Source organism: Conger conger, chromosome 4 (assembly GCF_963514075.1).
Source record: "Conger conger chromosome 4, fConCon1.1, whole genome shotgun sequence".
In the NCBI taxonomy this organism is placed as follows: domain Eukaryota; kingdom Metazoa; phylum Chordata; class Actinopteri; order Anguilliformes; family Congridae; genus Conger; species Conger conger.
Genome location: NC_083763.1, coordinates 28,881,685 through 28,908,888, shown reverse-complemented (window position 1 = coordinate 28,908,888; position 27,204 = coordinate 28,881,685). Strand labels below are relative to the sequence as shown.

Below are 27,204 nucleotides of genomic sequence, written 5' to 3'. Positions count from 1 at the left end.
GCACCTGTTTTTTCACAGAATTAATGAATTCTCTAATTAAACACACTTATTTTGAAAATGAGTGAATAACTCAGAACAAGCAGTGTGCATGTCATGACAGGTGGGTCTGTTGTTTTTCTATTACACTACTACATCTACAAGTAAATTATTTGCCATGCAGAAATATCACTACTACTAATAACAGTGTTACTGATGTTGTACTGCTATTTAACCTAACACTAACAACCTAACACAAATGTATATATACAGAGCAAATTGACTAAGATGCAAGTAGCCTATTTTCTCCGACTATAGGCCGCCGGTACAGTCATTGGGCATCCATGGAGATTACAGATCAGTTGAAAGTAGCGGGACTGAAACATTCCCCGGCTACGGGGCAAGTTTAGACGGCGTCAAAAAAGTCGGAAAACGGACTGGAAAGATTCCTTGTTTTAGTAAGTCAAGGGTTAGTGAATCCTCTGATAATTGTCTTGTAGAAGTGGGATATATTTAGTCTATAGCTACTAATTGCATATTACAATGTCTAATGAAGAAATGGATAAGAGTGAGTCCTAATATGGACCGAATAACTGCATGGTCCATGTGGAATATACATTCACACATCAGTTAATCAAAAAATGCATCACTTGTATGATGGTAATACACTGATTTGTTAACTCTTGAAGTTTTCATATTGTCCTGCCACTCACATCTGAGAAGTGCATTGCTGTGATAAATAAGTGAAAACAAACCCCATCATTCTTGCGCAAATGCAACTAAGCAGAACCCCCAATTTCAATGTTCCCCATGTTAGTTTGTGCCCCGGTCTCCCCTAGGCTAATTGTCTTCACATATATAGTGCCCTCCATAATGTTTGGGAGAGAACAAACCACTCATACAGTATAAGCTTTCTTTAAATTGTCCAAACATGTGAATGAGTCGGATGGCCGTATTCCCAACTTGGAGAAAACAAACCATATGGACTGTTCTGACCTTGCTTTCAAGTGATGCCATTAGAGAAAAAGTGGGTGGCATTAACAACAGTGGGAGGCACACACTCCGAGCCCTACTGGTGGTGAGAGGTCACTTACCTGTCTGTCCCAAAACCTGGGAAGGAAGCCAGGTCACTAATTCAGCAACACTAAAGTAATAATCCTATATTATGAGGTGGGAAATACCAAAGAAATGCAGAATATTTTTTAAAAGGTTGCCTTTAATACAAAAAAAACAAAAAAAAAAAACATTTCAGCATTGACTGGCACATTTCTAAATTGAAGTTTCTGAAATTTTAATTTCACTTTCATAACCGCTTTATGTACACAACACACAGAACATCTTTTGAACATGTGGGGAGTACACACACACACACACACACACACACACACACACACACACACACACACACACACACACACACACACACACACACACACACACACACACACACACACACACACACACACACACACACACACACACACACACACACACACACACACAAAAACGTCTCCTGGAGTGTGCTGTAGGAAGACCTGCTTTTTGGTAACCCCACAAGTTCATACTGGCCTGATTCACAGCTTGCAGAAGGAGGACAGAATCAGGAATCTAGTGCTCCAGGCCCGATTCAAACACTATAACCAGCTACTTTACATAGAGGCAACATTCAAGCTCAGGGTCATTCCCTTGTAGTAACAATGAAATCCAGGTTTCCCTACCTGATCCTTGCAGACCCATGCCCCGAGGGGTGGTCCTCTCTCCTGGTCCTTAAGAGCCACAGGGTGTGCTGGTTTTTGTTTTTGCCTTAATATCAGCAACTAATTCAGAAACCAGGTGAGGTGAGTTAAACTAACTGCTTTAATTGATCAATTAAGTGCTGAGTAACAACAAAAGCCAGCACAACATACGGCTCTCCATGACCAGAAGTGAGGACCACTGGTTTAAGAGATTCAGCTCAACCAAGGCTCATTCATTCCTGGGCATGTTCTAATGACTCCATTAAAATACTTAAGACCTGAGCTGGAATGGAGGCTATAGACTTTTAGATCTAGAGAGCTCGACAGCGAAGGAAGACGTATCCGTCCCTGGTTTTCAGTCTGGCTTGATTTGTCTTTTCCAAGTCTTCAGTCCGACTGCTGGAAACTCTTGCTTATTGGCATTACCTGTACTGTAAATGCAGACCGGCGCCTGCATTCATAAAGTGTCTCAGAGAAGAAGGGTTGGCCATTGGAGTATCCAATGCATGGGAGGCCTCAATTTCTCCACAGTGGGAGGGGGGAGCATCAAGCAGCATCTATACATCTACTCTGAACTGCTCTGGCGAAGATACAGATCCGTGCATACAAGCTAGTGATGAGAATGAAGAGAAGTATGGCTTAGCACATATTTCTACCGAACAGACAGTACTGGTCTATTGATATCGTACTCTAAAGTATTTCTCTTAAGCCACAATGACTTTGAAAACATGAACTCCTGACCTTTGGATGATCAGTAGGTTGAAATGCCCATAGGATACAAACTAAATTCTCTCAGCTGATAGGGTATTAAAAAGCCATTACAACTACTATGTGTTCTGTTTCTGCTACTAAGCAGCGGCGCATGTTTTGGGGAGAAAAGAATCCTCCAGGAACTTATTTTTACACCTTTAGTATAATGACTTGTATACAACATAGCACAACCTAGCAGAACATATCCCCAGCTGAGCCAGTCAATCAGCCAGGAAGGCTGTGAGATCAGAGAAAGTGCAGAATGGTATGAAACAGCTGGAATGGAGTCTCAGTACAACAGACAAACCCCCACTCAACCCACATTCAGTCAGACAGCAGCTTGAAACAGTAACTGATTTAAATGAGGATGGATAAATAAAGGAAAGAATGCAGACCCCCCCCCAAAATTACTTTTCTGTCAATTGCAATTACACTAATGTCATACAATCCAGCAATCAACCCATTAAATAAAAAAAATAAATGTGCAAAGAATACAAATATTTGATGCAAATATATGAACTGAAAATTTAGAGCATGTATATACACAGACATGCATATGTGTCTTCCACCTTCTCGCACATGTTCACACAACTATGAAAAGCCAGTGGAACAGCAACATCTCTCCTCAGCATTGACTGGCTCCCACTGATCTGAAACAAGATCAGCCAACGCTTCCTCCTCACCCCAGCCATTTTGTGCAAGTTGTTCAAACTGATCCAACGTTCAGCGCCACCCAGCCAGCCCGGTGCGTTGAGCCGTAGCTGTGTGCCCCCAAAGCGTCAGGGAACAGGGTCATGTGGGGTCGGAGGTCAGAGGATACAACCCCTCTCAAGAAGAAGCAGCAGCAGAAGCAGCATGTACATGGGGACAGGGTCTCGGTGAGCGCTCCTGTCTGTCAGCGAGTCAGTCAGGCCCGAAGGCCACCTTCTGGGATGACGGTGTCATCGCCTGCAAACAAAGAAGAGACCGGGTTCGAGTCACCATTGTGTGTAGATGTGTTCACGGTCAGGGACATTTTAAAATAATCCAGTTAGCTTCCACGAAGACGCAGTGGTTACAGGTACTGGTACAACAACAACATGGTATAATAACAATAATAATACAAATAATAGTAATAATAGACATAAATAAGTAGTATTTCTTTATCCGGGTTGCTCGGAGCATACTCTACGTGTATACATTTGGTGAAGATTAAATAAAATTTGTAGAAGAAGCAAGAAATGTGCTTTTGAAAAGAATCTAAATGGCGGAAAAATGAAAGGGCTGTTGACATTATTTCTTCACGTAAAGTTGTTCATCTTAATTAGTAGGATCTACTGTTATAGTATCTGCGGTTAAGTTACAGATTGTTCCATTAATCGGAGCCAAAGATGCACTTGGAAATTCTGCATATTTGTCATATGCCCCTAATGGCCGACTGATGCCAAATATTACACATTTTAAAGCAGTTTTAGAAAATATGGCCAAGCCCACAACAATGAATTGACCTGTCATGGACACACGGTTTGGAACATAATTTGTATTGGATTAGTCCCTGCATACTCTACAGTACTGTGCAAAAGTCTTAGGCACCTGTATAACATTCTGTACAGATAAGATTCTTTCAACTTGCCACAGTTCCTCTGCTGATTTTGGTTGGTTCCTTGCTTCTGATCTCAGACAGCCTTGATCAAGTTTTTATGTAAAAAGTAGTCAATTGCTTATAGTAATGTGTTACATTTTTAAAATGAAATACACAAATGTCTGTAAAATTAAATCTCTTGGAAAATGAGTATTTGGAAATCTCAAATATGTTCTTTTATACTAACTCACACAAAAAAAATAAACATACATATATAATAAAGTCTTATATATAAGTAAAGACTTCTGCACAGTACTGTACATCAAATTTTGTGAAGATTAGATTACATTTAGGGAAGAAGAAGCAAAAAATGGGGGGATAATGATAATAATATGCCTGCAAACCTCTGCCGCACAGAGCCATACGAATCCAGCAGATGGGTGCTGGCCCGCTCCAGGTTCCAGTCGTGTGTCTCCAGAACCTTCTGGCACTCTGTCCGGGTCTTCAGGCCCAAACAGAACAGCTGCTCCACCTGGCACAAATATACATTTTTTAACTTCTAAAATAGAGCCCGTTTTTTTGGGGGGGAAACGGCCATTTTGGCCCTATCATGGGCTGAAGCTGGACAAAATGGCAGATCTTGGCAAATTATATATTCATTATGTGTAATAAATTATATATTGCCAATACAGTATGTAATTTACCTGTTTGATCAATTGCCTCCTCTGTTTGTATTGCCCATGTAGTGCACATTGTCTGCTGTTGATTCTACAACAGCCACCCAGTCGTCCTCTGTATTGTTTTTGTAGAACTTCATACTTATTCACATTAACCGTGTTATGCAGGTGACATGCATATACCTTCAGATACTGGACTGCCCTCTGTACATTCCAGCCATGGTTTTGCAGTGCTGTCTGACACTCCTCTATTGTTACCCCATGGACTGCTTCCTGCACCTGGGTACCAAACAGCCAATCAGACCTCTCAACAGCACCCAAAGCACACAGATCTCTCAATGCAAACTGAAGCACATCCAGCCAATCAGACCACTCAATGCAAACTGAAGCACATAAACACATCAATCATTATGTTACAGCTTCCAACAAAATGCCCTCACCAGTATTTAAACAGAGACCATGCAGTACTCATATACTGCATAAATATCATTCATTTAGCACACAGTTAATTATCTGTGAACCATTGCTGTCATCATAAACACAGAGACCTGTGAACACATTCACAGTTCAGCTCACTCACCAGTTGAAGTGTATAAAGGCCGGGTTCAGCACACTCACCAGGTTAATAGTGTCTAAAATCCCAGATTGTCCATCGTTGCTCACCCAGGGCATGCTGTGTGAGCTCCTCAGGCTGCTATTGTTATTAGAGGAGAAGTTGTCCTTGAAGTTGCCCTGGTGCATCATTGGTCGCACCGTGGCGGTGTTGGCCGCCCGCTTGTCCTCGGGGTTCTCCGTCTCCCTGAAGAAGCGGTCGTACCTGTCCAGGTAAGGCGGCCGTTCGGGCAGGAGGTAGTAGTGGGTGCTGCTTACCTTCTTGCCGTCCCGGACGATGGGGAGGATGCAGGGTGCCCGAGCGCTCTCTTTCTCCTGCGCCTGGATCACCTTGGGGGCGGTGTATTTGGGGTCGGAGGCAAAGCTCTGCGTGGTGGGCATGGGCCTGTTGTTGGGTGAGGTTGAGAGGCAGCAGGACCCCAGGGACAGGGCGGAGCAGAGGCCGGCCCTCTGCTGGGGGGACCCCACATGGGGGCTGAGGGGGCTGGGGGCGCGCGAGTTGGGCTGGGACAGGATGTCCCGGGGAGGGAGCAGGGGGGGCCTGTCCTTGTTGTCCCCCTCGCCCCCGGAGGAGGGCGACACGTCCCGGGACCGGAAGGCGCAGTCGCCCCGCCTGCTGGGGCGTGGTGGGATGGGAATCCGGGGCGGGATCTGGGGCTTGTCTTGGGGAAAGGGCAGGATGATCTGCCGGTGGGGCGCCTCCATGCCAGGCGGGGTGGGGGACGGGGGCAGGGAGGAACTCACTGGGACATTGAGCCTCCTCATGCAGTCCTGCTGCAGCTCCTGGAAGATTTCCGCCGACTGGGAGAAGCTACGGCTGTCGCCCTGCCTGGAGGGGACAAAGAGGTTGTCCTGCACTAGCGGGTTTTCTTCCATCGGAGGCTTGTCCCCGTCTGTCGAGCCCTCTGGGGTCATGGCCCCTGACGTCCTGGCCTGACCCTCCCCACCCTTCCGCTCCGTCTCGTTGATGGAGCTCACCTCTACATCGTCCTCGTCCTGCGCCACGTCGTCGTACGCAGGGGGCGCGGGCAGAGGTTTGGTGTCCCAGTCCACCACCAGGGTGGGGTGCAGGAGGCCGGTTGGGCTCTGGGGGGGTGTGGTGTCCAGGAGGAAGTCAGGCACCGGGCTCGGGGCCGGTTTGGGCGCAGCAGGGGGGTGCAACTCTGTCATTGGGGACGGAGTGGCGGAGTAGAAGACCTCCTCTTCAAAGTCTATGAGGGGCCCTTCAGTTCGGGTCCCGTCCCCCTGCATGGGGGAAGGTTTGAGTCTCAGTCCTCGGATCGTGGCCCCTGGGCTCTTCAGATAGAGCTTTGTCAGACCTGAGGCTGCTAAGTCATCATCATCCTGAACGGTCTCGTAGCAAGCTTCTAAAGAAACACACATACATATATTCATATTCAAAGGCCCATCTCTCTCCATTACACAACCAGTAACATTTATAATGCTGCATTACATACCCCATTAAAGTTGTAATGTTGCATTATACAGCCAATCAAATTCATAACACTGCATTATGGAGCTAGTCACATTTGTAACACTGCATTATATAGCCAATCATATTCATCGCACTCCATTACAGAGCAAGTCAAATACATGGCACCATAAGGGCGGTAGTCAGAGTAGAGGTAGAAGAAGAAAGGGGACAGGACCAGCGTTTAAACCAGACTGAGGGTACAGACTTACGCTTGAGAAACACGGCTGGCTGGGGGGGCCGTGGAGGGGGTTCCTCTGGACATCGCAACGCGATACAGAGCAAAAGGGAGAAAAGAAAGACACCCATGCAGCAGAGCATAAAGGAGAAAGTCACACAGCTTTAAAGAGGAAGAATAGGTTCACCTTGAAAAGTTCCTTCGGCTAACAGCATCTGGTAAACCACTACATTTGTAAATTGTGAATTATGGTTTACAGAGGCCAGCAGAAGGCTTGACAGGAGAAGTGACTGATGGTTTGAGGGTATTACAGTTCTGTGGAAATACTTAACAAGAAAAAACAGCCACTATAACCTGCGACTTGTTTCACTGGACACTTATTAAGTACCTTTCCTTGGATGACCTCCAGGAATTCCACATAGCTACTTACAGTACTTGGGAATCACTCACTTTTGGCCCTTCCCGGTAGCTGAGTGGGTCTGGTGGCTGTCAGGTCCATTCCCAGAACATCAGGAGGATCCATGGGGTTGCCCAGGTAAAGGCTATGGGGACATGGAGACAAAACGGTATAAAAAACAAAGCAGGCCAGCAGACCTGCCGGGTCCTCTTCCCCTTCTGCAGGTTGTGAGGTGTGACTGCTCATAAGAAATGCCAGCTGATATGATCTGAGGCTCCGTTTGCCATCCTGATTATCCTTCGTTTATCCTTTACAGCGCAGTGACAAAAAAACCCAAGACACTTCGAAAACATGAGGAAATCATGCAACATTCGGATGATCACAAGAGTGTCTGCCCAACTCCAGGTCCAAGCTCTAGTCATCTCCCGACTGAACTACTGTAACTGCCTCCTTGCTGGTCTACCCGCTTCTTCCATGAACCCCCTCCAACTCCTCCAGAATGCTGCAGCCCGGCTAGTCTTCAACCTGCCCAAGTTTTTACATGCCAGTCCCCTGCTGTGCTCATTCCACCGGCTTAGAGTCGCTGCTGGTATCCAGTTCAAGACACTGGTGATGACCAACAAGGTCCTCAGAGGTGCAGAGCAGGCTGTTCCTCATTGTGATATAGTACATGGTAAATGGACTGAAATGACAGTATATAGCTTTAAAATGTCTACAACAATGATAATGTTGCCCCTAATGTAGCCTCGCCAGGTCCAGACTCAGAGGCAGTCCCTCAAACTGAAGACTCTTCTGTCAAGCAACACCTCACTCCCAACTCTATGGATGTATCGCTTGCTAGGGCTACCAAATCACACACTTTCAGGCAGTGCAATAAGATCTACAACTAGATGAAGCAAGTTAGCAGCCAGCTGATAACCAACTTAGTCAAGAAAAAAACAAAAAACAAGTGAGTATGTTTCTAGATGAGTTTGTTAAAAAGTATTGTAAGTGGAGAGAGAAGGAAGCAGAGAACAGAAATGGAACAGAAAGCACTACTGCCAAGGAAGAGCGGTAAGAGCCGAAATTGCCACCCCTAACAATTACGGTAAATAAAACCGAACAAAGTGAAATAGGCAATACATTTTTACTTAATATTTCTCTCTGATTAATGTTAATGTCTCTGTTAGGAAGTTGTAGCTAGATTGTCCAGCAGAAACATCAAAATCCATCCATGTTCTACAAAGGCCATTTCAGTCTCCAGATTTAAATCCCATGAAAAACCTGTGGTCTGAACTGAAAAAAGAGGTCCATAAGAGCAAACCCAGGAATATCAATGATTTTGAAAAGTTCTGCATGGAGGAATGGTCAGAAATCCCTCCAAATGAGTTCTCTAACCTTATCACAAATTATAGGAAAATACAGATGGCTGTCATCTTTGCCTGGGGTGTTTGCACAACGTATTAAACCAGGGGTGCCAATAATATGGGTTTCCGGAAACTTTTTTTTTTTTTTACTTAGCCCAATACATTTTTTAAAATATTAAATACAGTCTGGCTTCTTCATTTTTATCAAGGGTGCCAATAATTCTGGAGCCCACTGTAGTTGTGGTGCACACATTAAGATACAGTCCAAGTCATAAAAATCTAGACCAAAGTTGGCAACCCTGCACGTGCCCACTATGCACTTATACTTGGACCCTGCTGTTATGGTACTGCACTCCCTTTTGATAGCTTTGCATTGATTTAAATGTATGCTTTGCCTTTTACTTCATAGTGAGCATGTATGCTTGTTCTGTAGTCTATCCCGTATTGTCAATGCACTCATTGTCTTGGCACGTGGAGGTTAATCATTGTCCCAAACGTTGGCCAGTGTTGAAAGTTCACTCCTGATGCTCTACTACTATGCAAGTCACTCCGGGTTAGAGCATCTGTTAAATACCAAATTTGAAATTGTAACAGTAAATTCTAGTGACCAAGGAGTCTACTGGTATGTGGGAGAAGTCTGCAGATGAGTTGGAGGAGACAGAAGGTGGATTGGATGAGTCAGTTTGTAGCTAGGAGGAGGGAGTATGTAGGTGGGAGGATTCATGTTCATGCATATGGGAGGGGTTAGCAGGAAGGTAGGATTAGTCAGCATGCAGATTGGATAAGAAGCAGGTGGGTAGGAGGAGTCAGCAGGGAGACGGGAGGAATCAGGCACTTGTGGGAGGAGTTGGCAGTTAGCTGGGAGGGAGAGCAGGTAAGTTGAGGGAACTAACAGTAATAGGTAACCATCTTGCCCACTCGTGTGAGATATGACGGTGTAGGGGTCTTACTCATCAATCTTGTCAGGGAAGCCCCAGCAGTGTTGGGGGTTGGAGTCTCCATGGCCCGTGTGAATGAAGCTGTGCTTGAGCGGCCTGCTGATGTCATGGGCCGACAGGCCGGCCACGGACGTCACTGCGTTCCTGGGAAACTGGCCCACCTTCAGGGTTCGCTTGTTCTGCCCCCGCCACCAGTAGTTCTCAGCCCTTCATGATACATCCACATATGAGATCTCACGGTAGAATGGGTCAGTCGCTACAGCCCACCGGAGCGTGATAGCACTGAATGATGTTCTAAAGCGGGGCTGCCGGACCCTGTCCCTGGAGATCTACCATCCTGTAGATCTGCTATCCTCATTCAGCAGCTAGAGATGTCATTGGGCTGCTAATTATAATCAGGTGAATTAGAAGAATTAGGGTTGAAATTAAAACCTACAGGACAGTAGATCTCCAGGAACAGGCTTGGGCAGCCCTGTCGTAAAGATTGTGAGTGCTCTTAGAGGAGTTCAAACTGCAGCTCTAAAGAAAGAGACTGGTCTTAGTAGAGTTCTAACAGTAGCAATAGTTCAATTAATTTGACGATTCTAAATAAAGTTCTGAGGGGACTTTATTTTATGTTCTGACCTGCCCTCGATGATGGTGATGACGTCGTTTAACTGGATGAGTAGTTTGTCTGGCTCTTCAAAGTCCTGCAGTGCCCTCATGTCTGTGGGCATTGTCTGGAGAAAACACCAGAAATATTACAGCATTACCACAAGGACACCACATCAGTCCAGTACATATGGTCAAGAGGAATCTGCTTCAATGAAGAAAGGATACAGTGTATTTGCATCGGTCAGTCTTACCTCGATCAGAAACTCGCGCAGCGCAATGAAGGTGGGCCTGTCATCAGGTTTCTGGGCCCAGCTCTGCAGCATCACATTGTAGATGTCCAGGGGACAGTCCTCCGGTTTGGGCAGCCGTTCCCCATCCTTATCCACCTTATGAAGGATCTGGCCAGGGGCATGCACACACAAATAGACACATACGACAGCGGATCTTAATGAGAGGGTTGCAATCGTGAAGCGACTGGACTAGCCTTCTTTATGTCTCATGACTACAAATATCAATAATTCTAACACACTACACTGGCCACTCTACAGTAACTCAAAAACCTTTGTAGACACCCAGCAGAGGCTGGACTTAAATAAGGAGACCATGAGCATAGTTGACAAAAAAATAGGGGCTGATGGCTCACAAGCTGATTTCAGTGGTAGAGTTGGACATTGGGTAAGAATTAGTACCTGTAACTCAGAGATAGCAGCTTAATGTTCCAGACAGGGCAGTGCTGTTGTATCCTAAACTAAAATTGGAAGCCTCTGTACGACAGAGACAACGGGCCTCATCCAAGAACCACTCATACGAACAGATTTGTTCTTAAATCCCTTAATTCTCTTAAAACAAGCGATTTAAGAGAACTTGCATCCAGCAATTTTTTCATGTTCATTGTTTTTTCTTAGGTAGGAACAACATTTACGAGTGGTCCTGACATGTCGTACGAGTCATGTAAACTCGCAATGCAAGTCAGCCTGACACACAGGACTCAAACTTTCAAATTAGGCATTGCAGATCAAATATGAATCAAGATTCAGCAACTGCATGGCTTATTTTTAATCTCAAATGTTTTCAGAAATATATTTCAGTGGTTTGTTTTGAAGAAAAAAGACAAGTTTATCAAAGGACATCCATATTATTACATTTTTCAACAGACGAAGGAACGCAGTCTACCCAATCAGGTATTAGTCGTCCCTTGATCTTGTTAATCCCATTGGCTATCCGATGGAACCCACCTACAGTACCGTATATACTGTTGTCTAAAGTTAGGCGAGTTGAATCCGACATGACGCACTCGTATGAGACCTTTGTTAAAAAAAGTACAAGAAATTTATGATAATACAAATAAAATGTTCTTGTATGAGGCCCAATGTTCAAGCCTTCTGAGCCAGTGATGTCATCTCAAACAGTGAGAAACAATAAATGACTGAAACGGAATGAAGCCAACGGGCCGTGTTAGCACCGCCCTCATCAGTCACCTGACTGCCGTTGAGGCCCACCCAGGGCTCCTGGCCGTGGGTGAACATCTCCCACAGCGTCACCCCAAACATCCAGGTGTCACTGGCATGAGAGAATGTGCGTGTCTTAAGGCTCTCTGGAGCACACCTGCCAAAAAGCACACACACACACAGTGAGATGATAAGTGTGAAGATGAGACACTTTTAATTTATTTACCCGGGACAATGCACAATAATCAACATTTTCAGTTTCCACATCAATGTAAATGTGCCAGGGTTAGCTTATGAGGTAATTTTCATCTGTAGTCCCTAAACTGCATGTCGTCTTTGGACTGCAGGAGAAAACTAGAGTACCCAGAGGAAACCCATACAGACACGGGGAGAACATGCAAACTCCACACAGAAAGGCCTGGGCAGGGCTGAAAGCCAGGACCTTCTTGTTGTGAGGCAACAGTGCTCCCCCACTGTGCCACTGTGCCACTGTGCCCCCCAAGATGCTAGGAAAGAATATTTTAACGAATTCAGTAGCGTAAATTGGAACTCGTAGTTGGAATTTCCTCACCTGGTCTAGAGTGCTATATTTTGAAATTCACAGGATCCAGAACACCCAGGGAGAGGGGTGCAGAAGGGAGGGGGGGTTGGGGGGGGGACTCACCAGGCAAAGGGGACCTTGCGGTGCTCCTGCATGACGTAGTGGTCGTCGTTCTTGGGCAGCGCCCTCATGAGGCCGAAGTCTCCGATCTTCACCTGCTCCTTGGAGGCCAGCAGGATGTTGCGGGCGGCCAGGTCCCGGTGGATGAAGCGCTTGGACTCCAGGTAGGCCATGCCGTTGGAGATCTGGATGGCGTAGTGGCACAGCGTAGAGATGAGGAGATGGTTCTGGTGCTTTCTCAGACGGTCCAGCAGGGAGCCCAGGGGGGCCAGCTCAGTCACCTAGAGAGAGGGTGGGGGGGCAGGACGCTCCATAGTTAACACCACTCCCTTTCGAAAACAAAGTAGGTGTGGCCATTTAGTTTCAGCCAATCAGGGTGAGGGGTCAGTTCCACATTCATTTGTCCAATTCAGGAAATGGATTGAAATCCAATTAATGAATTGAAAATGTACCTAATGTTCCGTTAATGTTAATGTTTTTCAATTTGTGACTAAATTCATTTCCTGAATTGATTGAACTCAATGTTAAGTTGCGTACAAGCGAACAATACTGCTTTTCTTTTCTCCGTCGGTTAAGATGCATGTGTATTTGGAGTTTGGGGGGAAATATAACAAAATCCTATGGAGAAAAAATATAGTAAAAAAAAATAAATGCAAAAAAAATAAAAATAAAAATAAAATAAAGAAATAAATAAACAAACACAGAGGAGAGTGTTGGACACAGCAGATGCATACACATCATAGATATTTCATGGCCTGAAAGGACAGGTCCAACCAAAGCAGTCCGAAGGGATGACTGGGCATTGGGTCAGATTTAGGGCAGGGGATAGGGAGAGGGTAAGCTTTTCTTACCATTTTCATCGGGGGCGTGAGGACAACTCCGTAGAGCCGGATGAGGTTCTGATGGTCCAGTGAGTGCATGGCGTTCACCTCCCGGATGAAGTCATCCAGGGCGTCCGGCTGGCTGAGAACGTCCGACTTCAGACATTTCACCGCCACGTTCAGCTAGGCATGGGGAGAGAGTCCGCTCTCAGCTGTGGTCAAGGGAGCGATGAACTGACCAAGCGGACTGAGACGCAATCCTTCTAGAGCTCCGTACATAACATTACATTAAAGTTATTCAGCTGACGCTTTTATCCAAAGTGACTTACCGCTAATTTGACTAAGCAGAGGCCAATTCCCCCTGGAGCAACGTGGGGTTAAGCGTTGCTCAAGAGCCCACAGCTGCACAGGTCTTATTGTGGTTACACTGGGGTTTGAACCACCAACCTTCTGGGTCCGAGGCAACAACCTAGCCACTAGGTTACACTCAATGCCATAAATGCCATTACTGCCCCCCTGCCCACCAAAGACCATCTGGGCACTGCTCAGCGAGCCACGATGATTCAGACTGTAATGCGACGCACAGGGTATATCTTTTTCTTCAGTAACCAGCCGGGTGGGAGTATTTAGAGGTGACAGCTGTGTCTTCTTCCCCAGAGCTCTCTCCAGAGTCTGAACTCAGATGCAGAGGCGCAATTTTCCCTGCTGTTCTCACGGATAACAGTGCTTCACATCGGGGACCGACACCCACAGCGCTCTACGGATATCTATTCCTCTCCATTTTAAAAACGCGAGGACGTTCTGGAACGAAACTGTGGGGAACTGAGGGGGCGAAACAGGAAAGTAACATCTGCAGCTAGCATCTGGCTCAGCAGAACTCAAGGCAGGGTTACTTTACGGTGTAAAACAAGAGTGTGCACGCTGTATAAGCTCCCGTATAATGTAAATTACCAGGAATGGTGGTTATTACCCGGTTAAGGTTACAGATGTCAGTAGATGTAAATTGATACAAAACTTTCATACTTTTATCTGTAAATGTTATGACAAATGTTACGGTCATAAAATGGACCTATAAAAGTATTAAAGTTTTACTGTATGTAATTTGACATAACCTGACATCATCTGTTATGCCATCTTGTGACAGCTCTTATGTCATGTGTATGACAGTGTTATGTCAGGGGTTTATGGCGAGGGGTTCAAGTGTTACCAAACTTTTTTAACATCGGGATCCAAATTATGTATTCACACAGGCATTAAAAATACACCTCTGTCGCAGTTTAGTTTGTTGCAGTTCGATTCCCGGTCCTGCCAAAGGCTGAGTTTGGCCGGCTCACTCACTCCGAGGGAGGGGGGAGGCTTGCCGCATACAGCAACAGCCTCCGATCGCGGTTAGAGACAACGCGGCTTGGAGAAGACCTGTCGGGGGGGACGAGCTCGTATGTACGTGGTGCATCCTAGATAACGTGGGTAATCGGTATAGCTACGATTGCCAACCAAACTGGGGGGGGGGGGGGAAGGAAAACTCAGGAGTATCCACCCGAAAATGACCCATGACCCCGCCCCGCTCACCACGTTCCCTGCGGGGGCGGCCCACTCGCCGCGTTTGACCACGCCAAACGAGCCGTCGCCCAGCTTCTCCAGCAGGGTCAGGTCCCTCTCGCTGATCAGGCAGGTCAGCGCCTGCTGACCGTCGGCGGCGGGGGGAGGGGTGGGCGACGGCTTGCGGAAGGAGGAGACGGGCTGCGGCTGGAGCTCGCCATCTGGCCTCTTACCGCTGAACACCTGGAGGGGGGTTCGTCACAGCGAAATAAAACGGGCTGGAGTGTGAAATGCAGAAAGGACGCTAACACTTTAGCCGGTTTATTACGTAGTATTTACCGGGTAAGTACGCAGGTACTTCTGTCATTATTAGGTAACTACTTTGATTTCATTGGGAGGTGCTATGAAACAAAGTCACTAATACCGTATGTACGTTTCAGAGACCGTTACATAGTACCTTCCGAAATCAAAATAGTTTACACAGTAAATACTAGGTAATTAATGGGCTGTAAAATAAAGTGCTACCCAAAGCACTCGAATGCTGCCTCAGAAAACATTCTTGAGTTCTCTGAATTCCTTGCTTTTGATTGAAATCAGGTTAGAGAGGCAAAATATGTTTTTTTGTTTTAGAGCTGGGGCCTACAATCTGCTGCAAGCCAGCCAGCGAGCATGCTATTAAACGAGAAAAGTGAATGAATTAACAAATGCGGCACACAGCTGAGAAGGAAGGTCATCGCATCCCTTGAGCGTGAGTGAGTGTGTGTGTGTGTGTGTGTTCACTTGCAAGTGTGCTAGGGTGTGGGTGTTAAACGACATCACTTCTCTTGACTCATGATGACTCATTGGGACGTGGTGAAACAGAAGGCAGACTGCTGTACAACTTAAACTCTTTAGTGGTTAGGGGTTCCTCTCGAGTCTCCTCTGGGGTTCCTCTCGAGTCTCTTAATGACCCTCAGCTAATTGCAGCTGAGGCTAAGGCTCTGGAGTGGTTGTCATGGATACAAGCTTGTTGCCTTCCCCCAGGATTCACTGGAATCCTGGCAGATGTGGGAGATGGAGTTACTGAATGTGGGGCCTGTATTCAGATTCAGGATGGGGCGTTGTGCAGTCAAACAGCCCCGGGTCTGTGTGATGCCATTTCCACAGTCTGTGTAAATGTCATTTTTTCACATAATATGGATTATACAACAGCTAGTTCTGACCTCACATTGTGATTGGCTGAGAGACATTCAAAGGACATATGGCAAAACCAAACCGCTTTGTTTACGTTTGTTTGATTCATTGTATCAGAGCAACACTTCAGAAGAGCTCCGTTCTGTTGTTACAATGGCATTAGTTACTGTATCGTTCTTTAAGTTTAATGTGTTGGTAAAACTGTAGTATAATTGCAATAATACACCGATCGCAGCACAGCAGTGACATTATCTCGCTGTAAGACACTCCTTCTTGTGTATTTTTGCATAAATGTTACACACTGATGTTTTTGAAGGGAGAAAAAACTAAAGTGCCACAGTGCCTTCATTAACAGTAAGCGGCTTATAGCAGTCAGATAGCATTAGCAGACCCTAATCGAAGACAGCCCCCTACTGGTGCACTTGAAGTGAGACATGAAGCTAATATAACTAAGCACATTACACCACTGTTAATATGAATGAAGCAATAAGCATAGCAACACTATAGAAGACAAGCAAGCTTGACATTGTTGTCATTTTTTTAAACAGACCTGATTCTGCATGATTTTTTCACAGACACTCAATGAAGTGTGCGTTTGTGTGTGTGTGTGTGTGTGTGTTCTTGTGTGTGTGTGTGTGTGTATGTGCGTTCGTGTGAGTGTGTGTGTGTGTGTGTGTGTGTTCGTGTGAGTGTGTGTGCGTGTGTGTGTGTTCATGTGAGTGTGTGTGTGTGTGTAAAAGGGAGACCCCAAAGTACCTTGCTCATCCAGGACTTGCGCTTGCACAGAGCTTTCCTTCTCTTGACCGCCTCCCACAGCCGTCTCTGGCCTGAAAGAACAAAGGAGGGGAAATAATCACCTTGAAGTAAAGAGACTATTTCGAGGTCACACCGTAGGGCTCCTAAATGCAGTGATTATTGCGGGAGCACAAATTTTAACAAGGGAAACACTCCACACACACAAAATATTTTTGCCAGTTATTTGGTCCTGTGCTTCATGATTTGGTAAGCACTATAGAAGGTAGGGGAGGGCAATCCCATTTCTGGAAGGCCAGTGTGTATACAGCAAAGGAGTGACTTTCTGTAGAACATTGGTGGGGGCACAGCATCCTGAGATATGTCTATATGTATTTTGTTGGTGGGGGTACATGTCAAGGGAATATGTAAGGGAATATGTTAGGGAATAGTGTTAGGGAATAGTGTGTAGCCTATGCAAGACAATGGGTTTTAAATGCAACAGCACTGAGGTTTTGTTAGAGGTAAACGAGGCAATACCTTAATCTTATGGAAAAGCATCTTATTAGGTTTATGCAATGCGTATGTTATAGCCAAACTGACAATCACAGGGTTACGAGTTCACTAGCCGGCTAGCTAGGTGGGAAGGATTGCTACAGCCAAAAACTGCACAAAATGTAACCATACTAGCTACCTAATAGTCATCTTACAATGAAATCCACCTGTTACCACATGACTTTTGCCATCCTTAAACACTCAAAAGCTACAGGGGGCTGTTACGGCCCCTGCTCTGTCTGCCTGTGCTGCTCGTGGTGTCTCTCAGTGGTGCCTGGAGCGGAGCAGAGAGTCGTTGGAGTAATTGGGAGAACCTATGGCCAGTTCTCCCAGAGTTTAAGAAGGGCCTGTCTCCAGTTTGAGGGAGCTCTCTCTCCCCACAAATACTCTTCTGGGTTTGCACAATACACTGCTTCACCATACTTTTCACACATCCACTCCGCCCCACTCAACTACACAACTGACTTTCACACTCCATATTTGTCTTGTCTTTTTGTTAATTAAGCTTAAGTAAATATATTTACTTGTTTCCCTCTGTGGACTCCCTCCTTTTGCCATGGCGTTACAAGCCAGGTCGTGACAAGTTCACATAATAAAAAATAGACACTTGGCATTGGAAACAAGATACACAGACATGTTCCCAGCAATCTATGCATATCAGAAAAGAGGACAATACTGCTTTCAAAGAAAGCAGCCTACAGATAATTTCATGAATGTATACACAATACATTCTCTGCATGTTTGACATCTTCGGAGGCTACTGTACATTTAAAGTGAGTTGATGGTATACAATAGCCTACAGCCCAGCCTAGCTACTTACCACTAATGGCTTGAATATTGAATGGATATTGGATATTCTTCATTTTCTCGGACCATGCTCATGTTTGGTTGCAAAAGTCAGGAAGTAAAAGCGACTACAATTCACCTTACTCCCCCCATATTTCTGTGGTTTGAGAGAGAAGGGATAGGGCGCTGTGCATCTGGTTTCCATGTAGGTGCCTAACATTGCAGTGAAAAGATAAGGCTCTCTCAAATGTTCATGTCCTGAACCAGATACACAGACAGGGCCCTCCAAGGTCTGAAACCCTGAACCAGACACACAAACAGGGTCCTCCAAGGTCTGAAACCCTGAACCAGACACACAAACAGGGTCATCCAAGGTCTGAAACCCTGAACCAGACACACAAACAGGGTCATCCAAGGTCTGAAACCCTGAACCAGACACACAAACAGGGCTCTTCAAGGTCTGAAACCCTGAACTAGACACACAAACAGGGCCCTCCAAGGTCTGAAACCCTGAAACAGACACACAAACAGGGCCCTCCAAGGTCTGAAACTCTGAACCGGACACACAAACAGGGCCCTCCAACATCTGAAACCCTGAACCAGACACAAACAGGGCCCTCCATGGTCTAAAACCCTGAACCGGACACACAAACAGGGCCCTCCAAGGTCTGAAACCCTGAACCAGACACACAAACAGGGTTCTCCAAGGTCTGAAACCCTGAACCAGACACACAAACAGGGTCCTCCAAGGTCTGAAACCCTGAACCAGACACACAAACAGGGCTCTTCAAGGTCTGAAACCCTGAACTAGACACACAAACAGGGCTCTTAAAGGTCTGAAACGCTGAACTAGACACACAAACAGGGCCCTCCAACATCTGAAACCCTGAACCAGACACACAAACAGGTCCCTCCATGGTCTGAAACCCTGAACCAGACACACAGACAGGCCCCTCCATGGTCTAAAACCCTGAACCAGACACACAGACAGGCCCCTCCATGGTCTAAAACCCTGAACCAGAAACGGATACACATGGAGCCCTGCATTCCCACCCATAGTATTATGGAGCCGTTAAACTCTACATTGGGGAAAACATGAGGGGGAAAGAACAGATGCATCCTACCCAGTCCCAGTCCTGGCCTCACCTGGCCGCCCCATCCCGATCTTCTCCAGGTCCTCGCTCTTGACGTAGTCAAAGTGCGAGAGGCGCGTGACGTTGAGGTCGTCGCGGATACGCAGGAGGTACTGCTGCAGCTGAACCTCTGTCAGGAGCTCCAAGAGCCAATCCGTGCCTTCGTCCGACTGCATGCCGCCGCCCAGCTTCTGTTCAGGCAGACAGACCATACACAGCCCTTCACAGAATGCACTTTATGCACTAATACCAAGCCCCAGGGGAGAGAGAGAGAGAGAGAAAGAGAGGGAGAGAGAGAGGGAGAGAGAGAGAGAGAGAGAGGGAGAGAGAGAGGGAGAGAGAGGGGGGAGAGGGAGAGTGAGAGGGATAGAGAGAGGGGGGGAGAGGGAGGGAGAGAGAGAGAGAGAGAGAGAGAGAGAGAGAGAGAGAGAGAGAGAGAGAGGAAGAGGGACAAGTGTACAATCAAAGCGCATCCCTTTAATAAATCCATGCTAGTACTAAGTTTCTCTATGGGCAGACAGACACACTCCTTTACTCAATCCGACAATGTTCTGTGCTATTATGTGACATGGACAGCCTAAAACCAGTTACCGAACACTTACTAAATCCATTCCATAAAAACTGCATTAACGAATGCATTGAAAACAGAGCCGCCACACAGCTTTCTTCACTTATGCTGTTAAACAATCGCACACATTTCATTTCACCGCTCAGAGGATCGTTTAAGAAATTCTACAGGCTTGACAAGACCCCAGCTAAACTTCCCAGGCCACGTAATAATGTTCTTTGTACACAGCTGCATTTCTTATTTTATTTTTATGGCAGTAACTTATCAATCAAAACCGAGGATCCCGATACAGGCAGTTATGACAGGTCTTCACTCTGTCTCTCACACACACCCATTCAGTTCCCCGTGGTCTCAAATAATCTCTGTACACAGCATGAGGAACATCATCGGATTTCCATTACAAAGCACTACCCCCCACCCCCCACCCACCCAAAGGTCACTTGGTCTCTAATGGAGTTAAGAGGGTCTTCCTGCTGTTATTTGTGGACTCTTGTGCTGCAGACCCCAGTGGAGAGAGGCGTGCATTAGCAATGGATTATACTGCGATGGGGGGGCAATTTCAGGAAGTCCATTGTTTCTTTGTTTTTTCCTCTTCTGACAGCAAGACCTCTTGGCTGTGTGTGCGTGAGAGCAATTATCCCTCACTACAGAGTGAGAGGCTGAATGCAAAAATACAAACATAGGCACACATAGTGGGGGAGCACGTCTCAGTACACTGCCAAGAACAGATAGTTTCTATTATTTATCAAGTGATACTGCTCCATTTATACTTCTTATTCAAGAATACATTCTTTTTTTTCATAATACAAGCCCAAATGACATCTCAAAAAATGTGTAGGTATTAATTGAAGGTCAAAAGTTGTTACAGCAGTACTTGGTGCGCTCGCTTTTCGCCTTGATTACTGCCTGCACTTGGCATTGATTCCTCCAGATTATGCAACACCACTTCTTCCATTTCATCCAAGCAATTTCTCAACACTTCCCATAGATTATCGGTTGATATTACAGCGTGGCCTTTTCCCTCTTTAACTGCTCCCACAGATGTCTGATTGGGTTTAGGTCTGGGGACTGTGGTGGGAAAAACCATCCTAATAAGCTCCCTTTCCTCATAATGTATTCTTGAATAAGAAGTGTAATAGCTGTATCAAAATAGCATTATTCCTGGATAAATAATGAAAACAAATAGGAATTGATCGTGTCCTGGGACTTCTCATCCACACCGTACACAAACACAAACACACAAACACACAAACGTCTTACAGAGGTCAGTCCGGTCTGTAATGAATTAGAGCAGATTGCTGAGTCATTGCCACGCTACCTTCCTCAACCTCTCAGGAGAACAGGGACAGTTCTATCCAGTAACGCTGCTGAACACAGCGCACTCCAGTACCACCGCAGGCTGAGGTACTTTAACAAACCCCAAAACCCCAGTCGCAGAACAGAGGGACCAGCTGTCTGTTTCAGAGACCTGGGATGTCACCTCAGTCACCCTGCACACACACACACACACCCCCCCTCCCAATCACTGCTCCAAAGATACCAACGCAGTACCTCAATTTATCCCAGCCTAGTGGCTAAGGTATATGACTAGGACGTTGGAGGTTCGAACCCTAGTGTAGATAAGATCAGCACAGCTGTTGGGCCTTTGAACAAGGCCCTTAACCCCACATTGTTACCTGGGCGCCGCATGGTGGCTGCTCACTGCTCCTAAGTAACTAGGACAGGTAAAATGAAGGACATCTTCTTATAAAGAACTAAGCAGGGAGGTGGATGCACATCTACAAAAACTCAGGTGCACATCTACAAAAACTCAGGTGCACATCTGTACATGCAGCTGCACACAGTACACACAGATTACTCAAGCAATAGTAGTGGTAATCCGTAACCTCTTCCCTTCCAGAATTTGGCACAGAGCTCCAAGTATCTTGGTCACTTGAACTCTTGACCCCATCCTTCAGAAGGACGGAGCTCAACTGCCACTCACATCTCCCTAAAATCTCTCAGCCCCTGCTCTCACGTCCCCCTCACTAATGCGCATTTCCTCTCAGACATCAAAGAAAGGTCACAAACATGTGAATGTCATGAGAAAGTTAAGAAATCCAGTTTTGCAGTCAACATGATAAAACCTTTTTTTCCAGATCACACCCTGTGCATAGCATGCAAACAGCTCCAGTGGCCATCAACAGGAACCAATCAGGCCACCTGCTGGCACCGTGGTTCCCGTGGAAACAGAAGCGCCTGAGTGACGGATCCCATCACAAACTGCCACAATGACCATATCAGAGGAGAGCACAGACCCAAAAACTACCGTCAAAGAAGAAAGCGCAGAGGCTTCCATGAATTCTTCAACCCACAGCAGCTGTTAGAGACTGAAAAAGAAGGGAAAATATTGATATAATCCAAAGTTGGCTTTGGAGAGGCCTAGGGGGATCAGGCCCCACAGCCCAGCTTGTGTTCACTGTCACACAGGGTGGAGAATGCAGGCAGGGCGGGGCTGGAGTGCTGGCCCGGTCCCTGGGAATCTGGTCGAAAATGGTGGTACCTCTGGGAAACAGGATGTACAGACAGGGATGTCATGGACAAGCACACAAACTAACACACACACACACACACACACACACATGCCTGAAGACTGAACTAAACTGAAATAAACAGAACACTCCCAGTCCCTGCAGAGTCCAACACAGTCTAGTACAGCTGAAGCAATGGCAAGTCTGTGTGGGTTTGAAATAAAATAAATAAAAGCCAAGCACGCAATACCAATCCCACTGAGATTTATTTGCTGCATACGAGACAATAGCCAGTGCACCATTACTAGCTTTCAAACTGGGACCCCTGCAATTAAGTCTAACGACAGTATTAGGCCATTCATGGAACACTTTAAAGTGTAATTACAGCAAAGAAAGGATAGGGCCATTTAGCTGATGTTCGAGTCCGCGCTGATGGACTGATAGGTGGTGTCATTGTTGTTCAGCCCCCAGGTTCCCAGTCCTCCTCACACACACAGAAGTTAACAAGGACTTGGATTTGTTCCAGTCTGCTGCCAGATTTTCCTCAGATGCTCCACACCTCCATGCTTCCCCAAACACAAATTGAAAAACACTCTATTCGAGAAGGTTCCGTAATATTTGGAAACTAGTGTTGGGAATACACTGGGGCACAATGCAAATTCAGGCCGGGAAATGAGAAAAAACAGACCCCGTGAGACCCATTCAACAGCGATCTTTCTAGTTTACAGTGAGAAGTTCAGTTAAGTGTATGGTTCCCTGGTGGCCACAGGTGTGTATGTAGATGCACTGCATGGCACCTTTTAAGCACTGTGTTGTTCATGCAATAAGAGAGACGAAAATGCTATTTCAAGAGAAAAAGCTATTGAAGTAGTATTCAGAAATTATTTCTGAATGACTGTAGACTAGGGGGGAAATGTTGTTAAAGTTATTAACACAGAATTAGAGACCACAGAGGGAGGCCTCTTGTTTTTGTTTCGTTTTAGTTAGTTCACAGACACATCCAGAAATGGGACTGAACTCTAAAGCATATGCAGACAAAAGTGGAAGTTCAGCATATGCATGTAGGTACATGCAGTCCGTCCATATCCTTTTGCGTGTTTGTGTGCGTGTGTCCTCACACATGTGCGCTTGCGTGTGCGAGGGAAGAAGCTTTGCAGCGAAGCGTCATGCACAGTCTGGGAGTTTGTAACTTACTCTGTACGCGTGAAACTGAGCGAGGAAAGGAAGCGATTTCTTGAGCTTGTGGAGACGGCGCATCTTCACGTGAGGGGCTGTCGGGACGCTCAAATACAAGACTCCCCCCCCCGCCCCCCCCCCCCCCCCCGACAGGGTGCTCCCAGAAATCAAACTGATGCCTCTGCTTCAGACACCCCTGGAACGTGCTGGAAACTGCTCCACGCTGTTGCAAGTGCAGACGCAAGGAGGAAATGAAGTCGGTGAAATGTTGAGTGTGTGTAAGAGTGCTCTTCAAGCGTCCGGCCGTTTGGACCACTCGCTCCGAGGCTTGCCGGATTTCTCTCAGCATGTGGAGTGGGTGGGACAGTTTAACGTTCCCTCCACCCTCTTGCTCTGCCCATCACATTTCCAGGGCCCCTATAAATAGAGCTGCCGTGTATTCCAGACGTTTAATGGCAGAATGAGGGATTGCGCTCAGTAATGAGTGTGCTTGTATGTCTGTGTGTGCGTTTGCCTCTGCATCTGTGAATGTATTTATATTTGTGTGTGTGCGTGTATGTATACTACCGGTCAAAAGTTTGGGGTCATCTTGTCTTTTTCTGCTTTTTCTGATTTAATATTTTAATTTCTGTTTGTAATCAAGCAATTCATATGTTGTCAAAGTGCAGACTCAGAGCTTTTGTTAAAGGATATTTTTATACATTCTGGTTTCACCATGTAGTAATTACAGCACTTTTTATATGAAGTCCCCCCATTTCAATGTTTGAGACAAATTAACATAATGCCAAATAGAAGAGTCATGTTTTGTATTTCATTGCATATCCTTTGCATGTCATGACTTCCTAATGTCTGTGACCCATGAACATAATCAGAGTCTGGATATCTTATTTTCAGGTTGTGCTACAAGCGATACTAAAACTCTTTGCATTTGGATGGATCTCTATGGGAATTGGGGGGTGGGACTATATTTGGCTGTAAATTATGCTGATACAGTACGGAACACATTTGTTGGCTAAATGGCTTTAAGTCATCAAGGGTCCAAAGTATCAAATGAGTCTCAAACCACTGTGCTGCTGCCAGATATGCAGTAGATATGAAAATAAATGTTTCTTTTGACAAATTTTCCTGTGGGAAAATATTCAATAATAATAGTGTATACTTGTGTGGATGTGTATTTGTGAGTGTTTTTTAAATAGCCATTTTGCAGAGAATTGACATCCAAAAGTCTTATGCTAATTGAAACATAGCTACCAATGACTACAAAGTGAAGGGACCTTTCCTGGAAATGCTTCAACTACTGATAGTAATCCGGATATACAGTCACTGTGTGTATCTGTGTTCAGTGGGCACTCAAAGGTGTGCCCCCCTTCCTTCTCCCAGTCAGTAGGCAGTGCTCATCTGCAGCCCTCTTTTTCCTGCTCCTCCCTCTCCTCCTCCTTCTCTTCCTGCCTCTCCCTCTGTCCATCTGAATGGTGAACATCTCCCTTTTCCTTATGCCGGTCCAACTCCACTACACCCATCTGTTTGAGAGTCTCTGTTGAGGTTGTAGACAGAAGGGCTGTAATTCAGATGAACAGAGACCGTATCGATTTCAGGCAGATGTCGATAAAACACCTAGATAAAAGCACCATACTACATTTTTCATACGTCAGAAAATAATTCTAAAAATGCTTCTGATTGGTCTCGCAGCAGCTCCTCCTTGACTAGGTTTGGTTCATCCAAGTGTTTATTCTTCACACCTCATTTCATGCTTTTGGAACCTTTTCAGGAATAAAGGCCAGTTTATAGTCCAATGACAGAGAATTCGGTTTCTACTCAGGGCAACCCCAATGTCTTTATTGCCCTTTTTCCTAAAGACAACGTCCATTGTCAGGCGACTAAGTAACTTTCTTGAACTTTCTGCAATTTCAGCCAAGCGACACCATCGCTAGACTATAAACTGTCTGTAAAGCTGAATCTTGAAGCTTTATTACAAGCCAGAGGAGACTATCACACTGTATTGTGTTGATTAATCTGTCACACGGTCTTCGAGAAGGTTCCGTAATATTCGGAAACTCTGTAAGACCCAAGTAGATCGTGTTATGTCAGAAGAGCTCACAGCTCTCGCCGAAGCCTGGACCCGGTACTAATGGAAGCCTCTCTCCGTCTGCTGAACCAGCAAAACGTGCAGGTGCTCAGCGGAATGACCTGGAGTGAGAGCCGCACAGTGGAGTAGACACCAGCTGACCCGTTTTATTAACCGTGACCGTATCTTGACTGGGGTCTCGCTGTGAAAAACATCTGGGGAACCCGAGACGGCGTGCCTTCTACCACATCATTAAAGTTTGTTCCCAGTGGCATAGAGCTCAGCTGTTAAATCTGATCACTCTGTGCGCAGTGCATCTCAACCGCCACAAGATGTCCATAGACGCACACCATTATAATTCCCCTGCTAATCATAACGGCTCGGCTCTTGACATCATGACAAAGCCAAAACAATAATGCAGCTCTGCTGAATGATAAATGTCTTTGTGTATTTGGCCACAAAATTCCTTCAATATGGCCTACAGCCTTTGCTGTTTGCTATTGTCTAAAGGAAATTTTACACTGTGGACTAACCTATAAGTGAACCAGTGTTCATCAGGGTTCATGTACCCAATAAGCTCATTTAGCCAGGGTAATTGGTGGAAACAAAAACATGCTTATACACTGGCCCTCCAGGACCGGAATTGCCCAGGCTGGTCTATAGCCTTTGTGGTTGTCCCGGTCTTACACTATTTTTACACTAAGCATTCGGCCAAACGAAACAAGACCGCGACGTTACAGTGGAACGGCAGCTGAGGGAGACGTTCCCTGGTTCATGCTGAACAGGGTTGAGGTGAGGCAACTCACAGCCAGAGGGTTCGAGAGCCTTGTTCCGTCCAGACAGGGTGGAGGTCTCGAGCACGTTGGCTCCGGGCTCAGCTTCAGCGAGCGGCTTGAGCGAATAACGCAATCCCGCCATTGGCCAGATCAGACGCGGAGCACTTCCAATGACGCATGCTCCATTAAGCTGCTAAAAGCCGTCAGGGGAGCTTCATCAGCACTCGCCTGCAGCACCGCCCAAGCGGATCATGTAAATACAGCTAGAGAAAAAAACATCACAACTGTCCTGGTTTCCCTCCATAACGCACACCTCAGTGGTTAGCCTGGTGCAAAAAACACACGCATGCACTCCGTGTAACATATACAGCTCAGAGACTTCCACAGTAGCCATTATGGAGCCAAAGTGTGAGCAGCAAACCTCTTTACCTCGTCACCTTCCTCCGGAAGCCGTTGATATTCGGAGGTACCTTCCATGTCGGTTCTCCTCTCGTTCTCTCTCTCCGACCCGGTCCTCGTTCACACTTTTAAGAGGTTGCTTTCTCCCAGCCTCGGAAAAAGGAGGGCTTCTTCAATTCAGGCTGTTTTTCGCACCGCCTTTCATTTCTCCCGTGGGCGGTGAGCGTCCACCCGTCGGGGGTCGTCACGCAATCCTCGCTGGGGCTGGATGTCGAACGGCGCTCGTGAGCTCCTGGCTTTTCGTCGTCTTCGACATGGCCCCCCGAGAGAACCCGACACCCTCCTCGGTGGGGGTAAACAGACCGGAGTTAAAAGGCTGGCAGGAGAAGGGAAGACGGAATCGTTCTCTGCCTTCCCCGCCGATTCCGTGGCACCTCTACGGAGCCGAACAGACTGCCCGCCCACTCCGCTGAAGCGCAAGCCTCAGCCTTTATCTCAGCACGCGCCGATTCATTCACTCCTTTCCAGTCTCTAATGGGAAAGACTGAGGCTTTGTTTGCTCGCCCATGACAATGATTATAGTGAAGACGATGATGATGATGACAACAATACCCCCTTCCTCTTCA

The 27,204-nt window shown here is 46.2% G+C and overlaps 1 protein-coding gene across 1 annotated transcript; it reads right to left on the bottom strand.

Moving 5' to 3' along the window:
• Positions 1-1,333: 1,333 nt before the first annotated feature.
• LOC133126784 (activated CDC42 kinase 1-like) lies at positions 1,334-27,204 on the bottom strand. Its single transcript, XM_061239155.1, has 16 exons — positions 26,609-27,204; positions 19,098-19,275; positions 16,635-16,705; positions 14,736-14,948; positions 13,197-13,349; positions 12,349-12,626; positions 11,715-11,841; positions 10,488-10,634; positions 10,267-10,361; positions 9,655-9,849; positions 7,412-7,503; positions 6,996-7,040; positions 5,319-6,679; positions 4,884-4,979; positions 4,428-4,555; positions 1,334-3,410 (listed from the first exon to the last, which is right to left on the bottom strand). The coding sequence occupies exons 1-16, from the start codon at positions 26,654-26,656 to the stop codon at positions 3,404-3,406; spliced, it is 3,234 nt and encodes a 1,077-aa protein (XP_061095139.1). The 5' UTR covers positions 26,657-27,204; the 3' UTR covers positions 1,334-3,403.